Source organism: Aythya ferina (genome assembly GCF_964211825.1).
Source record: "Aythya ferina genome assembly, chromosome: 23".
In the NCBI taxonomy this organism is placed as follows: Eukaryota; Metazoa; Chordata; class Aves; order Anseriformes; family Anatidae; genus Aythya; species Aythya ferina.
The window spans coordinates 2,972,765-2,988,388 of record NC_140321.1 but is presented as its reverse complement, the minus strand read 5'-3'; the positions used below and the strand labels follow the sequence as shown (position 1 = coordinate 2,988,388).

Below are 15,624 nucleotides of genomic sequence, written 5' to 3'. Positions count from 1 at the left end.
GGCACCCTGTAGGCTCTTAGGAACGGGCTTCTTCTTGCTCAGGACAGTGCTGTGCTGGGGAAGCAGGTGGGGACAGAAAATGGATGGCAGATGTGGGGAATGGGTGGAATAAGCGCTGGAATCATCCACCGCTTCTACTCCACCTTCATCTTCCCTCTTTCGCCCTACCTCAGGGCTATGGCCAGCACACATGGGCATGTGTGGCAGGAACATGTGTCCCATGAGGCCCAACCGCCCCCAGCAGAGCACTTGGCAGGGCCCGGGTGATGGCACACATGCAGGGCTGATCCCCTTCCACAAGTCAGCATTGGTGTTCGCCGTAATAGACCATACATGGCAATCTCCAGTCCCTGAGGACCCTGAACCCATATGGGCTGGGTCAGTGCAGAGACAGCAAGCAGTTTGCATGCCCCCACGCTGCTCTAGGGTGCCCACTTGCCCCCAAGCATGCAGCAGCTTTACTCAGGCCCAGGACCTGCACTCACAGGGACTTCCTCATGCTCATTTCCACTTTTCCTGACCATTTGCTTTGCTCCTGCTCAGGCAAGTTGTTTCTCTGTTTCTTCTTTTGGTTATGTAGAGGCTATGTTCAGGATGTGTGCAGCTCTCTGTTACCCAGTTGCACTTCAAGAATGCCCATTGTTTCCAGGTCCTGTTCGACTGCTGGCAGATATTTTTCCTGTCAGTGCTTTTCACCCCCATGATGTTCCTCACCAGTATCTAATTAGAGCCTAGTAAACTCTGTAACAGCTCCCATCAGAAGGGAGCTGTCCTTCCTCCCTGTCTTTCCCTGCTTGATTACAGAGCTCTTTCCTTATGGATGCACGTATGTCCCTGCTTGGTACAGCCTTGTCATGTCCAGAAGGAATCAACCATGCAAGCAAGAGAGAAGAGCCAAAGGTGTGCTGGGGAAAACCCTTTGTCTTTCCTGGTGTCAGAGGAATGGAATCAGCCACAGCTGCAAGAGAATGCAACCAATTTAGCCCAGGTGAAGGTATGGCACTGCCAGGGCTAAGGTGTGGGGTAGACCACAGGAAAGAGACCCAGGCAGAGCTCTGACAAACATTTCTGCTTTGTTGGGATGGCCCATTGCCCTGGAAGGGCTTGACCCATGCTGCAACCCAAAACATGACTGGTAGTTCCTGGAGACATTGGTTTCTTAATTGCTCTGCTGTTTATTGCCTACCTTGAATGCCCCAGGACACTGTTAGCAGTATATAATGCTTGTGTGTAGTTCTAGGTGCATGTCATTGGCAAATGGACAAAACTGTGGTTGGGATATGCTTCTACGTTTGCACAAGGCAGCTTAGCTTCATTGAAAAACACGCTACCGTGAGCAAACACCTTTGCTCTAAAATACGACATGTGAGGCTGCCCCTTTGCCTTCAGAAGAACAAGCCAGACATGGGCTGGATGGGAACCTGTCCCCTCTGCGATGCATTTCTGAGACAATGCTGGCAGGCCTTTATAGACAGTTGTGAGGAGATAGGCCTGTCTCCAGCACTGATTCCCAGAAGACCCTGGCAGTGTCCAGGGGTGGAAATCCCTGACTGACAGGCACCATCAGGAGCCTCACAACAGTCTGCTTCTCCTATACATCCCAAGGTCATTGATGGACAGCCACGCTGAGGCACTCCAAACATTGTTACCCTGAATTAAACCAAGGATCCAAACTGTCCTGATTCGGTCCTTGTTTGGGCCTGAATTCTGCAGGAACAAAGGGTGATTGTTGCAGTGTGAGGAAAAGGAGGGCTCAGGAGAAAGGGGCTGTGTTTCAGTGCCTCTTCCCTGCACACACCTCTGCCAGCCTGCTGCCATCTCCGTTCAGCTGCACCCAGGCTCCAGACCCTTTCAGCAGAACCGAAGTGCCTTGGAGGGGCAGGGCTGCCGGGGAACCCCCGCGGCTGCGGGCCGAGGTGGTCCTGGCGGGCGGAGCGGCAGCACCCCCTGGGGGCTGTGCCCCTGCCTCGCCCCCGCCACACACGCCCGGCCCCGCCCGCCACGGTTCCTGCACGGCCGCAGCCCCGGCTCCTCTCCCCGTGGCTTTCAGGGCGCAGTAATACACCGCCGCGTCCCGAAGACGGGGCTCGGTGAGCCACAGGGCGCTGGACCGGCGGTCTGCTGCCACCACGAGCCACCCCGGCAGGTCCGTCAGTGCTCTGGAGTCTTTACGAATGCTCATGAGGAATGCGGGTCCTCGGCCCGGGAGATGACGGTACCAGTGGATGACTTCGTCAATCTGGATGCTGGGGTGTGAGCAGGTGATGTTGATGCCGGTGCCCTCCCTGGTCTCTGCCCATGGCTACACCTGGGATCTGCCCACAGACACTGCCAAGAATAAAAGAAGGAGAAAACTCAGAAAACGTCTTTCCTGCACCGAAAATGTCACACAGTGGGAAAGGGAAGAAGAAAACAGTTGACAGCTGATGCGAGCTTTTTCTCAGAAAAAAAGCACACAAAGGCATTTCACTGGGAATGGTTATTTGGGGACCAAGTCAGAGCACGGCTGTTTGGGAGGAGAGTCCGAGCCAGGAGGAGAAGGGAAGCAGGCAGGAATGAGTGGGGGTGTGCCGAAAGGAGAGGAGGGAGGCAGGGAGCAAGGCAAGGTGGGAGGCAACGGCCGGCTGAGCTCGCTGGAGGCAGGCGGGATGGCTGCAGAGGGAGGCCAGAGGGGAGCGAGGTCCGTAAGAAGCCGGCGGGCCAGAAGCGAGGGCAGCCCCCTCCCGTCCCGTCCCGTCCCGTCCCGTCCCGTCCCCGGCGCCGGCAGCCCCGCGCACCCAGGAGCACCGCGGCCAGCGCCGCCAGCCCTGCGGCCCGGCCCTGCCGCATCCCGCCGCTCCGCCGCCCGCGCCGCGCTGCCCCCGCCAGCCCCGGCTCTGCTCCGCCCGCGGCGCCTCCTCCCCGCCGCCGCCGCCCGGCGCCGCCAGCTCCGCCCCGGGGCCGCTCGGGGGCTGGCCCGGGCTGCGAGTGCTGGGCGCCTGTGGGCGGGCAGGGCTTCGGCTGCTGCCCGCGGGGCTCTGCCCGTCCTGCAGCCCAGCCCGGGATAGGAGAGGGAGTGGGAGCGTGACTGGGAGTGGGAGCGAAAGCGAAAGGGCGAGGGAGCGGAGACAGCAGCTGCCCGTCTGCTACGGCATCTCCTTTGGGAGTGGGAAGGGGAGAGGAGGGCAGTGAACGGGGTAGGAGACGAGGAGGCATAGAGGAGAGCAGAGAAGGAGCCTCAGCCCCGTGTAACCCCCTCAAGTGATGTGACTGCCCACATTTGTCTTCTCACTGCCTTCTTCATCATCTGTCAGTCAGGTTTGTATCCCTATGTGTTGCTTCCAGCTTCCTGCTGTTCTTTCTCTCTGCCCCCCTCCCAAGTGCTGAAGGGCTGCTTCTAGGGTAGGAAACAAGGAGGGAGGAGCTGAAAGGTAAGAAAGAAAATGAGGGCTGCTGTGGAAGCAGTGATGGCAGCTTCCCCAAGACCTCCATTGCAGAAGAGAGTAGAGAAAACGGCATGGCCCTGAAAGCGGAGACAGAGAACACAGCAGAGGAAACAAAGAAACAACCTCCCTCTGTTTCTCAGGTTTCACATGGCTTCCTTCACCTTCTCGGTCTTTAGGCTGTAGGTTGGTGCATGGAGCAGGGGCATCACAGCCCTGGAGAAGATGGACACCACTTTGTTGTGGGAGAAGTTGGCAACGGGGTGGGTGTAGAGGAGGGAACGTAGCCCCCGGCATGGTACAAGTGCAGGGAAGTGAGAGTGAGCAGACAGTGTGTTGTGTCTCCTCACATGTCTACATTCAGAGGGAGACCATGAGCACCCTTCAGGAGCTCGAGGAGCACAGGAAAACTGGTGGTCCTGTTGTATTCAAGAAGCACAGCAGTCCAGAACCTCTCTACAGAAGGCAGCTGCATGACTGACAGCGAGTCCCAGAAGAAGCTGCAATTGTGTATGGCCAGAGCAGGGCAAACGAAGGGTGAGCGCCACTTGTGCCAAGGAGGGGAGCAGGAGCTCAGCCCACAGGCCTCCCACCAGACTGAAGTTCTGCAGTGGGTGGCAGCTTGGTCATAGGCCATGAGTGTGAAGAGGACACCCCAGTTTAGGCCCACTAGTGGAGGAAGAGGAGCCAGACCACACCGCTGGAAAAGTAAATTGTCCATAAAGAGGCATCCTGACCAAGACATGGCACATGTCAGTGAATGGGAGGTTTCCAAAGACAAACGACATGGAAGGATGCAAGGGCGTGTTGGGCACCGCCATCACGAGTGTATTCCCAGTCTGGAGCAAGAGGTAGATATCTGAGTCCAGGATGAAGAGCAGCAGCTCTCAGCTCTCAGACAAACCCAGCAGCAACAAAAGAAACCTCTCTCTAGACGTCCCCCTCACTCCTGTGGGAAGGAGATAGAGTTGCTGCTCAGGATTCCTTGCCTTCCACCACTCGATATCTTCTGGAGGTAAAACACAGCAGGGCCTCAGCAAGCCAGGATGTTCCTTCAGAGAGAGTAGAAAGTAAAATCAGAACCCTAGAGTTCAGGAGAGCAGCATTTGCTTTCCTCACTGTGTGGACACCTGTCTTTGTGCGTGTGTGCCCAAATATACTTCAGTATGCATCCAGGAGTGTCTGCGAGTGCACCCATGAATTCATGCATCTTTTGACATGAGCAGCAGTGTGCATGAGTGGTATTCCCTCTACCCTCTTTAGATGTCATGAATGATATCGGTATGTTATCAACGGTCACACTGGGAATTAACAGAAACACTGATCTGTCAACAGCATCCCACCAAGGCTGATATGTGGTGACTGTGCATGTTGCCCCATGCTTCCTGAGCAGTCCTAATGAGAAACCCTCCAGAGGATCACAGGCTGCACCTCCAGCACACACGTAGTCCGACCCTGTTTTCAGAGTGGATCTCATCAGATCAGGTTGCTAAGGATCAAGTCCAGGCAAAGTCTGAACTCTTCTGAGGATGGAGCTCCAATAGCATCTCTTCGGCAATCTGCTCCAGGACTTGATCACCTTCAGGGTAAATATTTCTTCCATGTATCTAACCAAAACTACCCATTTCTGAACTTGCACCTATTGGCCCCAGGCTAAGTAAGCTTTATCTCCAGAGTCCTGCTCTGTTTGTTTTGCATCCTTCTTTGAAGTGGGAGTAGACAATGGAAATGTCTATTTGGCTTTCCGTGTAGCGCCCAAAGGGTTCGTCCTTCCTCCCACAGCACAAGGACCCATGATCCTCTGGTTCAATGCCACTTCTGCCCAAGGTTTCAGGCCCTGCATGATTCAGCACCAGGCCCTTGATTCCCAGACATATGTGTGGCATTGGTTTCCCCATGGGGGACCTCTGTCCCACCTGATACACTACTGACACCGCACCGGCAGATGTGAGGAGAGAATGTGATTTAAGCTAAAGGGCTTACAAGTGTAGATAGGGATAATATAATTAAATGAAAAAGGAAGAAGAAATCAAAAACTAAAGAGAGAAGGATGTTTGGAAACAAATTGAGAGAAAATTATTCTCCAATTCCCATCAGCAACTAATGATTGTCGATTCTTTGGAAGCACTGACTCAGTATGTCCACCCCTGGTTTTCCTTCTCCTTTCACATCTTCACTGCTCAGTGGGACATCATCCAGTATGGAATATCCCTTTGGTTGGTTTAGGTCAGCTGCCCTGGTGATGTCCCCTCCCAACCTCGTGCCCATGTGCATACCTGCTGGCTTTGGGGGGCTTGGAGAGAGTCTTGATGCTGTGTCAGCACTGCTCCACTATAGCCCCAATGTTGGTGTGAAGGCAATGCTGTTCTATCTCCAAGTGCAGAGCACAGCACTCTAGGGGCTGCTGCGGGGAATGCTGAGTCTGTCCCAGGCAGCCCCAGTATAGGCAAGTGCCCACAAGGGAGGAACATGTGCATGAACGTGACACAGTGTGCAGCAAAGGTTCTGGACAGCATTTGAGCAAAGCACATGGTTTGACGTGGTAGAGAGGGGAGGTGGACTGGGAGCCTTCCAGAAGGCACTGGAGCCAGGGCTCTTGACAAGACAATGTCAGCTTTCTTGGGCCTTGCACTTAAGGCCTGAGAATCCCATTTGTTAGCCTGAGTAGCAGTGGTAAGGAAAGTGCTGGAGTGCCCCGACTGATCACTGGTGGGTGTCATGACAGAAATAAGCTTGCATCATGTAAGGAGAAGGTATATGATTTTATTTGTTTTTTAAATCTATAAGTGAAAGGCATCAAGTTATGGGAGTGAAGAAGGATTTCCCTATGGGCAGGATCTGCATTGTGTGTCTTGGGAAAACCCACCCGGCTCTATCCGATGTTGGTAGAACACAGGATCACCTGCACATGAAAGGCTTCCTTTCTGTCTACATTCATCATCTTATTCCTTCTAACTAAATCAGACACTGTCCCGTTGGGCCTTTCTTTTGTGATCCAGAAAGGGCCCTGCACAACCTCTCCCCCTTTACAGACACCCCTGAGTCAGAGCACGAGGAGGCAAAACAGGCCAGCAGGTTTTCCCTGAGGGCAGTGTCAGCAGGGGTAGGGTCACAGGCAGGAGCTGGGTCACCTGTAGCCAAAAAGGCCTCAGAGAGTTCATAGGGAGTCACTCAGACTGACATCATTTGCCTTTACTGGACTCTTCCAGCACGTGAGCTGAGTCTTCTGCCCACACTGACATGTGTTGCCTGGAAATACCTGGGCCTCCCTACCTGCCACTCAGGAGTTGCCTTCTCTGGGGAAAAGGCATAAAGCAGGAAATGAAAAGCAGCATCACAGGAAGGCAACACACATCCCGTATCATTAGGTGGGATGTTTTGCATTCAAGAGCAGCTTGTCAGAAAATAGTCCCTGCTTCAAGGGATGCCTCTGGACATGGGGCAGCCAAGGCCCACTATAAAAGCCAGCCCAGCTCCGTGCTCTCTCATCCACTTCTCTGGTCTTCTTCTTGTTGGGAACCAGGTGAGTGTGAAGCCCCTTCTTGTCCCCCTCATTCTCCCACAGGAGGACTCAGTTCCTTGGACCTTTCAGCTGCTATCAGCTGCGTGTCCTGCCAAATCTTGGGACTGCTGGTTGTGGGAGAGTCAAGGGGTAGAAGGTTTGTCATGGAGGAAGACTGAGCCTTTGGTATGATGGCTCCTGTGCTGAAGCCTAGGGTGTAGCCTGGCTGTGGAGGCTCTTTTGGGCCCTGTCATGATGCAGCCAAGAACTGCTCGCACATCCCTGCACAGCCTCCAGCTCACAGTACTGCCTGTGCCTTGGATCTGTTAGGATGTTGTGACTGGCTGCTCCTCATGAATGGCCATGTTCTGCTTCCTCTCTGCCCTCTGTCCCAGGTGCACCTCCTGCCCCCAGACATGTCCTGCTACGACCAGTGCCGGCCATGCCAGCCGTGCGGCCCGACCCCGCTGGCCAGCAGCTGCAACGAGCCCTGCGTCAGGCAGTGCCAGAACTCCACCATCGTCATCCAGCCCTCTCCCGTGGTGGTGACCCTGCCCGGCCCCATCCTCAGCTCCTTCCCGCAGAACACGGCTGTGGGATCCTCCACCTCTGCTGCCGTTGGCAGCATCCTCAGCTGTGACGGCGTCCCCATCAACTCTGGGTGCTGTGACCTCTCCTGCATTACCAGCCGCTACTGTGGCAGCAGGTGCCGCCCCTGCTAAAGATGCCAGACACTGCCCCAGACCAGGACCCCAGGAACTCACAACATGCTGCTGGATAAGATTGGATGGAAGAGCAAACATTGTGCTGTTGTTTTAAGAGGACCTGACCATCTCTGGCTTGTCCTGTAAGGACAGACAGGAAGGGGCCAGCCTGGAGTCTATGACAACATGGCCAATGTCTACCTAACCTGTTTTTCACATGATCTTTTTCTTTCTTTTCTTTCTTGCCCTCTGCTTTGCATGAGGCCCCCAGAAACCAGCCTGGAGAGACCTGCTAGCCCCTCTCCCCATGGGGGCCAGGTAGATTGATGCCCTGTTGCAAGTCTGCCATTGGAAAAGCTGAACAGATTTTTGTCTGCTCCTGCTGTGCTACGATCTCGAGGCCTCCTCTGGGAGTCACCTTCTTTCCCCCCTGAGCCTTGATAAACATTTGCAGCAACCCTGAGTGTGTCCCTGTGTGTTCTTTTCATCTGGATACTGATGGCCAAGGGAGAAAACCATTCCTTAGTGGGAATAGGCTTGGGGCACTGCCTCATTCCTCTAGGCACTGGAGGGTGGGGCATACTGCAGCAATTCCTCTTTCAGGCACTGCCCCTTGGGGCTGAAGAAGACATCCCTGCCTTTAACAGAGGTAGGGGCTATGTACCCTTGCCTTGCAGCGTCTATGCCCTCAGCTCCCCCCTGTCCTGCAAACAGAAAGTGCAATACTGCACTGCCATGACAGATGGTCATTATGACACTTCTCCCTGTTCAGGGGCTGAGGATGATCACACATGCCTCCAGTTCCCCTGAGGAGACGTCAACGAACTCAATGGGCTGTAGGCCTTCATTTATCTTTTGCTCTGATTGCTTACTGTGATGAACATGGAGAGCTCTTGGGCCTTTGGCACTAGGGGCTGCTCTATTTGTTCTGTCCTTCAGGCACAGGTTTTGGACATGAACTGGCTGAAGGTCTGGAGCTAACCTGGTGGCTTGGATGCAAATCCAGTGTAAGGACTGACTCATTGAAGAGAGGGAAGAACCTGCAAATCTCTGTCAGAGTTACTTCTAGGGGTCTCTGGGCTGGCCAGAGCTTGAAGCAAGCTGCCTTATCATGGGCTGGCAGGAATTTACTCACCCTGGGGATGAGGGGCTGAGAGCAATCCCCCAGGGGAGTCCTGTTTCCCAGCAGGCTCTGCCCTAGTCTGGCAGCCAAAAAAGGGAGGAAAGTAGAGCACTGTGGTCCATGTCAACCAGTCAAGGTCAGCCCTCTCTGCACAGCCAAAGACATCAGGCTGTTTGGGAAAGAGGATTGGGCTGGCAGTCCTAGGAGTGAGCAGGGGAAACAGCACAGCCAGGGGAGAGTGCTGAGGGCCCCATCCCAGAGCTCTGCCTTGCACAGACACATCGCCTCCACATCCAGAGTTGTTGCTCAGCCAGGGCAGCTTCCTGCACCAGGGTGTCACTCACAGCACAGAAGTACAAGGCGCTGTCAGAAAGCTCGACTTCCTTCAGCCGCAGAACACTGGATTTCCCCTTAGTGTTCAGCTCCGTGGTGAAACGGTCACTCTGCTTGGTGTCTGCTACTGCTTGATAAGAAATCAGCTGAGGGGCTTGTCCCTTCTTCTGCTGGTACCAGAACAAGCCATTAAATCTGGAGGTTTCATATGTGCAATTGGTCTGGAAGGTGTTTCCCTGCTCCACGGTGACTTGTCCTTCTGGCTGAGTGAGAGACACCTGCCCCATGGTTTCTGGAAGAAAGAGAAGGTCAGCAGCTCTGTAGGCAAGTCTCCAGGCAGCCAAAGAGGAGTGGATTTAGACATGTGGGACATAATTTTCCTCAGAGGGAGCCATGGCTGTGCTGACAAGCAGGAGGACACTGGAGGCCACAGCAGAAAGACAGGCAGAAGACAGACTGGACACCCTGGTAATGTCCATGGGAGGAGAGCTTTAATGTCCCTGTATCCACTTGGACACAATCTGGCTTTTTCTATAGGAAAGGGAGAAATGAGGGACTGCAGAGACTGGTGAAAACTTTGGTGACAGTAGGTGGACCAGAAGAGAGAGGCAGAAAAGACATGAACTGAAAAGAAGAGAAACAGGAGACGTCTCTTTTGCACCTCCATTTGCAAAGTTTGAAGAGTAACAGCATCATGAGAGAACTGTTCCAAGCACCAGAAACGGGAGAAAACATTTACCAACATTTTCCCTGTGATTCAAAAGCTGTTCCCCACATAAATGTGGTAATGCTGACGAGGGCTTCCAAGGAAAAGAAGATTTATGTCTTGATTAATAGCCAGCACTTACCCGGCAGCTGCCCCAGGAAGGCAACGAGGATGAGATACCCACGGTGCATGTTGAGACTGACCCTCCTGTTTGCTGCGGGAGAGAGAGTCAGAAAAGCACCTCCCAGCCCCAAGAGAACAGAGCTGCCGGAAATGACTCTGCTGGGGGAACAAGTGCAGATTCAGTGACAAGATATGTTCTGGTGTGACTGTGCCCCAAATGCTCCCTGGGGTTTCTCCCTCCTCCAGCTGCAGCAACCACTGAGGATTGCCACAGTCAGGGGTCCTGGGAATTCTGGGAGGCACATCATGTGCAGGGGCTGCTCTCATCTCCTCTCCCAGTGGGGCCCTCACCTCCCCAGCTACATCTGCCTTCCCTTCTGCACACGCACTGCTTGGCCATGGCTTATGTCAGGGCAGTCTTCCCCACTGAGCTTGTTCTTTCTACCCTGGGGTCCTCTGCTCCATAGAGATGTTCCTATTTCCTGTGGGAGGAGAAACACTTTGATTTCTCTTCCACATTTCCAGAAAGAAGGGAGGAACCATGCTACGCAGCAGCCCAGGTTTTCTGACTGTGTCCTGTTCTGGTGGGATAACCTAGCATTTGCAAGAAGAACAGGGCTCCATTGGGGTGTTGGATGGCACAAGCCCAGAGGGGAGCAGGACAATCTGTTCCATAGGGCAGGGGTGGGGAGTCAGCAAGGAAAAGGATGTGGGTTCAGTGGGTCAAGTGCACTCACACTGATGGGCCACAGGGGGCACCCACCCAGGGCCATATCCCTGGCCTTTTCTGCTTCCCTGATGTTTGGGCCCCCTCTGTATCTTTGTCCGGCTTAGCTGCGCCTGGCTAGTTGCGTTGTCTTCCCCCATATCTCCCTCAGCACACCTCAAATGTGGAATTCTCAGACACCCGAAGGAATGACACTCCAAGCCCTGCAGACCCTAACTGTTCTTTTTATATCCTCCAGGCAGCGTGAACGTTCTCCCTCTCTCCAAAAAAGTTTACTGCACAAAGCAGCGAATCCTCCTCATTGCTTGTGGTTTCCTGGAACAGATGGAGATTTTTCGTGGAGAAATTTGGGATCTGCATGGCAGCTCACCTGAGTAGGCACAGAGATCTGCTGTGCTGTACAGAGCTGTGCTGTCCACATCCAGAGCCCAAGATCTTGTCCCCATATCTGTTCTTCACACCTTGTACCCAGATCTGCTCTCCACACCTGCTCCCCAGAGATGTTACCCCCAGAGATGTTCCCTATACAGGGTTCCCAAATTGGGTTCCCATGACACAGGCCTGAACACCTGGTCTGCAGATCTGCTCCCCGAGACCTGGTGCCCAGACCTGATCCTCAGATCTGGATGCCAGCTCTTGTCCCCACATAGCCCGGGAGATTGCAGCAGCTCGCCAGTGAGAGTGAGCTGCAGCTTCCAGAGAGACTGGCGAGGCTTTTTGGTACGGGTCTGCTGCTGCGCCCTGCAAACCACCTCTGATCATCGGTGGTGGTCTGCCGCCATGCTCTGAGTCCACTGTGGGTCATTGGCAGGGTTCCGCTGCCGCACTCGGGAGACCACAGCAGCTCGCCGGCGAGGGTGCGCTGCAGCTCCCCGAGGCCCGCTGCAGCTGGCAGACCTGGTCCCAAGATGTGCTCCACCAGGACCTACTCCCTACACCTTCTCCTCACACCTGTTCCACAGATCTGGTCCCTAGACATGCTTGCTAGAGCTGCTCCCCAGAGCTGGCTCCCCAGACCTGCTAATATGACCTGCTCTGCACACCCGTTCCACCTATCTGGTCTTGAGAACTGCTCCCCAGACCGGTTTCCCAGAGGTGGTCCCCAGAGCTGGTTCCCAGAAGTGGTCTGCAGACCTGGTCCCCAGATCTGTTCTTCAGTTCTGCTATCACAAACCTGGTATCCAGACCTGCTCTGCACACCTGGTCTCCAGTTCTACCCCCAAGATCTGGTCTCCAGAGCTAGTTCACAGACATGGTCCCCGCTCCTGGTGCCCAGACATGGTTCCCGGATCTGGTCCCCAGACCTGCACTCCTGAGAGCTGGTCTCCTGACCTGGTCGTCAGAGTGGGTGCCCAGGGCTGCTCCTCAGAGTTAGTGCCCAGGACTGATTCCTAGACCAGGTCACAGATTAGCTCTCCAGACCATCTCCCCACACCTCTTCCGCAGATCTGGTCCCCAGAAGTGCTCACTGCACATGGCAGTGAGCATGTGGCAAGTCTGTAGGAGTGAAGCAATGTGTTGTTTGATGAATAGTTTTCCATTTCTAAGAAGAATCTCAAAAAATCCCTGAAAATCTCCAAAGATAACAATGCCAGTGAATCTTAGCACGAGCAGGATCTGCAGCATGTGCCTTGCCCTGACAAGTGGTCTGTCTTATGTTCTTTGGTGAGCTCCACCACAACCACTCCCTCACTCCCCCTCATCAGAAGAAGCAGAAAAGAAAGAAATTTGGTATAAGGGAAAAATAAGAGAGGAAAATAAGCAAAGGCTGCACAGAAGCACAGAGAGAAAAGAAAATTATTCTCTACTTTCCCTCAAAAAGTGATGTTTGGCCATCTCCTGGCAAGCAGGGCCTCAGTACTCATAGCGATTGTTTGGGAGGACAGATGTCTTCATAATGAGAGTTCCCCGCTTTCCTTCCCCTTTCCCACCTGAAAAACAGCTGAAAAACAAAGATTAGGAGTATTTACATGTGAAGTCACCGTGTACTATCCTAATTACAGGAGTAAAAATCATGCCTGTGTGCTGGGAGACCCCGGCCCAACAAGGGACCCTTCCTCTCTGAGGATCACAGAATCATAATTTTGTGGTTTAACCCGGCTGGCAGCTAAACACCACACAGCTGTTTGCTCACCCTCCTCCCTCCCTCTCTGGGATGGGGGAGAGAAATGGGAAAGTGAAGCCCATGAGTTGAGATAAAGACAGTTTATTAAGACAGGAAAATAATAATAACAATAATATTAATAACAATAATGATGATAATAGTACTACTACTAATAATGTGTACAAAAGAAGTGATGCACAATGTAATTGCTCACCACCTGCTGACCGATGTCCAGCCTAACCCCAAGCAGTCCGGCCCTCCCACCCTGGCTAGCCACCCCTATATATTGTTTAGCAGGATGTCAGATGGTATGGAATACCCCTTTGGCCAGTTTGGGTCAGCTGTCCTGTGTCTGTCCCCTCCCAGCTCTTGCTGCAGCCCCAGCCTGCCTGTTGGGAGGACAGAGCAAGAAGCTGAAACGTCCTTGGCTTGATGTAAACACTGCTCTGCAACAATTAAAACATCGGTGTCTTATCAGCACTCTTCTCATCCTGAGCCAAAACATAGCATTCTGCCAGCTACTAGGAAGAAAATTAACTCTGTCCTAACTGAAACCAGGACACATAGAATCGTCTTGGTTGGAAGAGACCTCAAGATCACCTAGTCCAACCTCTGACCTAACACTAACAAGTCCTACACTAAACCATATCACTAACCTCTACATCTAAACATCTTTTAAAGACCTCCAGGGATGGTGATTCAACCACTTCCCTGGGCAGCCCAATCCAACGCCTAACAACCCTTTCGGTAAAGAAGTTCTTCCTAATATCCAACATAAAACACCCCTGGTGCAACTTTATCCCATTCCCCCTCAATCTGTCGCCAGGCACATGAGAGAATACACTAACCCCCACCTCGCTACAGCCTCCTTTAAGATACCTGTAGAGAGTGATAAGGTCACCCCTGAGCCTCCTCTTCTCCAAGCTGAACAATCCCAGCTCCCTCAGCCGCTCCTCGTAGGACTTGTTCTCCAGACCCCTCACCAGCTTCGTTGCCCTTCTCTGGACTCGCTCAAGCACCTCCATGTCCTTCTTGTAGCGAGGGGCCCAAAACTGAACACAGTACTCGAGGTGCAGCCTCACCAGAGCCGAGTACAGGGGGACGATCACTTCCCTAGACCTGCTGGCCACACTGCTTCTTATGCAAGCCAGGATGCTGTTGGCCTTCTTGGCCCCCTGAGCACACTGCTGGCTCATATTCAGCCAACTATCAACCAATACTCCCAGGTCCTTCTCCGCCAGGCAGCTTTCCAAGCACTCATCTCCCAGCCTGTAGCTCTGCTTGGGGTTGTGCCCCAGGTGCAGGACCCGGCACTTGGCCTTATTGAACTTCATACGGTTGGCCTCAGCCCATCGGTGCAGCCTATCCAGATCCTCCTGCAGAGCCTTCCTACCCTCGAGCAGATTGACACACGCACCTAACTTGGTGTCATCTGCAAACTTACTGACGGTGCACTCAATCCCCTTTTCCAGATCATCGATAAAGATATTAAAGAGAACTGGTCGTAGTACTGAGCCCTGGGGGACACCACTAGTGACTGGCCTCCAGCTGGATTTGATTCCATTCACCACAACTCTGGGCCCAGCTATCCAGCCAGTTTTTAACCCAACAAAGCGTATGCCAGTCCAAGCCGTGAGCAGCCAGTTTCTTGAGGAGAACGTTGCGGGGAATGGTGTCAAAGGCCTTACTGATGTCAAGGTAGACTAAATCCACAGCCTTTCCCTCATCCAGCCGGCGTGTCACTTTATCATAGAAGGAGATCAGGTTCGTCAAGCAGGACCTGCCTTTCATAAACCCATGCTGACTGGGCCTGATCGCCTGGTTGCCCTGCAAGTGCCACATGATGACACTCGAGATAATCTGCTCCATGAGCTTCCCTGGCACTGAGGCCTATAGTTCTCTGGGTCTACCTTCTGGCCCTTCTTGTAGATGGGCGTCACATTTGCTAGCCGCCAGTCAACTGGGACCTCCGCCAATAGCCAGGACTGCTGATAAATGATGGACAGTGGCTTGGCCAGCTCCTCTGCCAATTCTCTCAGTCCACAATCTCCGAAGGCCCCTAGTGACCTATTTTCACCACCCATGTGTCCTGGTTAATGGACATGCAAAAACTGGCCAAGGGTGCCCTCCTTCCAACTGCTCATGGCTTTAATGAAAGCATACTGCAGGACTGGATGTCTCTGGCACTACCAGCTACTACTCAGGCAGAAGGTGCCTTCCATGCCAAGGCTGCTGTTCAGGGCCTGTGGGAAGGGCTCCCAGGAGCTATGAACACAGTGGTTGATGGGCAGCCATGCAGAAGCACTCCAAACTCTGAGCCTTCCTCTGGTGCATGAGGGGGGGCATCAGTTTACTCTTGGCACTGTGTGATCCCTTTGCTGTGATATCCCACAAGCGGAGGAGCAACAGCTGCCCCTTTGCCTTCAGGAGAAACAGCCACACATGGGCTGGATGGGAATCTGTCCCCTCTGCGATATATTTCTGAGACAATGCTGGCAGGCCGTTATAGACAGGTGTGAGGAGATAGGTCTGGCTCCATGCCAGGCTCCAGGCCTGGCTCCTAGTTCCTTGTTGGGGCCTGAAGTTTGCAGAAACTGAGGGTGATTGTTGCAGTGAGAGGAAAAGGAGGGCTCAGGAGAAAGGAGCTGTATTTTCCAGTGCCTCTTCCCTGCACACATCTCTGCCAGGCTGGTGCCATCTGCGTTCAGCTGCTCTCAGGCTCCTTCTGACCCCTGGGAACTCGCTTCCTGGCAGGACTCATGCACAGAGCATGGGAGAGTGCTGCCAAGTGCACATTCCCTCGTGATAAAGGGGAAACAAGGACACACGCACGTGCTCATCTATACCTGCATGGAGTCCTGCACAAATCTCTGCACCCAC

At 53.6% G+C, this 15,624-nt stretch overlaps 1 protein-coding gene and 1 gene segment (V, D, J or C); one reads left to right on the top strand and one right to left on the bottom strand.

Moving 5' to 3' along the window:
- Positions 1-3,025: 3,025 nt before the first annotated feature.
- Positions 3,026-8,085, top strand: LOC311423035 (feather keratin Cos2-3-like). The gene is made up of 4 exons (XM_084496633.1): positions 3,026-3,297; positions 4,758-5,008; positions 6,632-6,945; positions 7,320-8,085. The coding sequence occupies exons 3-4, from the start codon at positions 6,847-6,849 to the stop codon at positions 7,644-7,646; spliced, it is 426 nt and encodes a 141-aa protein (XP_084352759.1). The 5' UTR covers positions 3,026-3,297; positions 4,758-5,008; positions 6,632-6,846; the 3' UTR covers positions 7,647-8,085.
- A 156-nt stretch (positions 8,086-8,241) lies between these two features.
- Positions 8,242-13,692, bottom strand: LOC311423021 (T cell receptor alpha variable 1-2-like). The segment is given in 4 exons: positions 13,624-13,692; positions 10,265-12,582; positions 9,933-10,004; positions 8,242-9,376 (listed from the first exon to the last, which is right to left on the bottom strand).
- Positions 13,693-15,624: the final 1,932 nt, after the last annotated feature.

Coding starts and splice junctions, on each gene's coding strand:
- LOC311423035 (XM_084496633.1), top strand. CDS start 6,847: ATGCCTCTGGACATGGGGCAGCCAAGGCCCACTATAAAAGCCAGCCCA. Junction 6,946..7,319: donor TTCTTCTTGTTGGGAACCAG/GTGAGTGTGAAG, acceptor CCTCTGTCCCAG/GTGCACCTCCTGCCCCCAGA.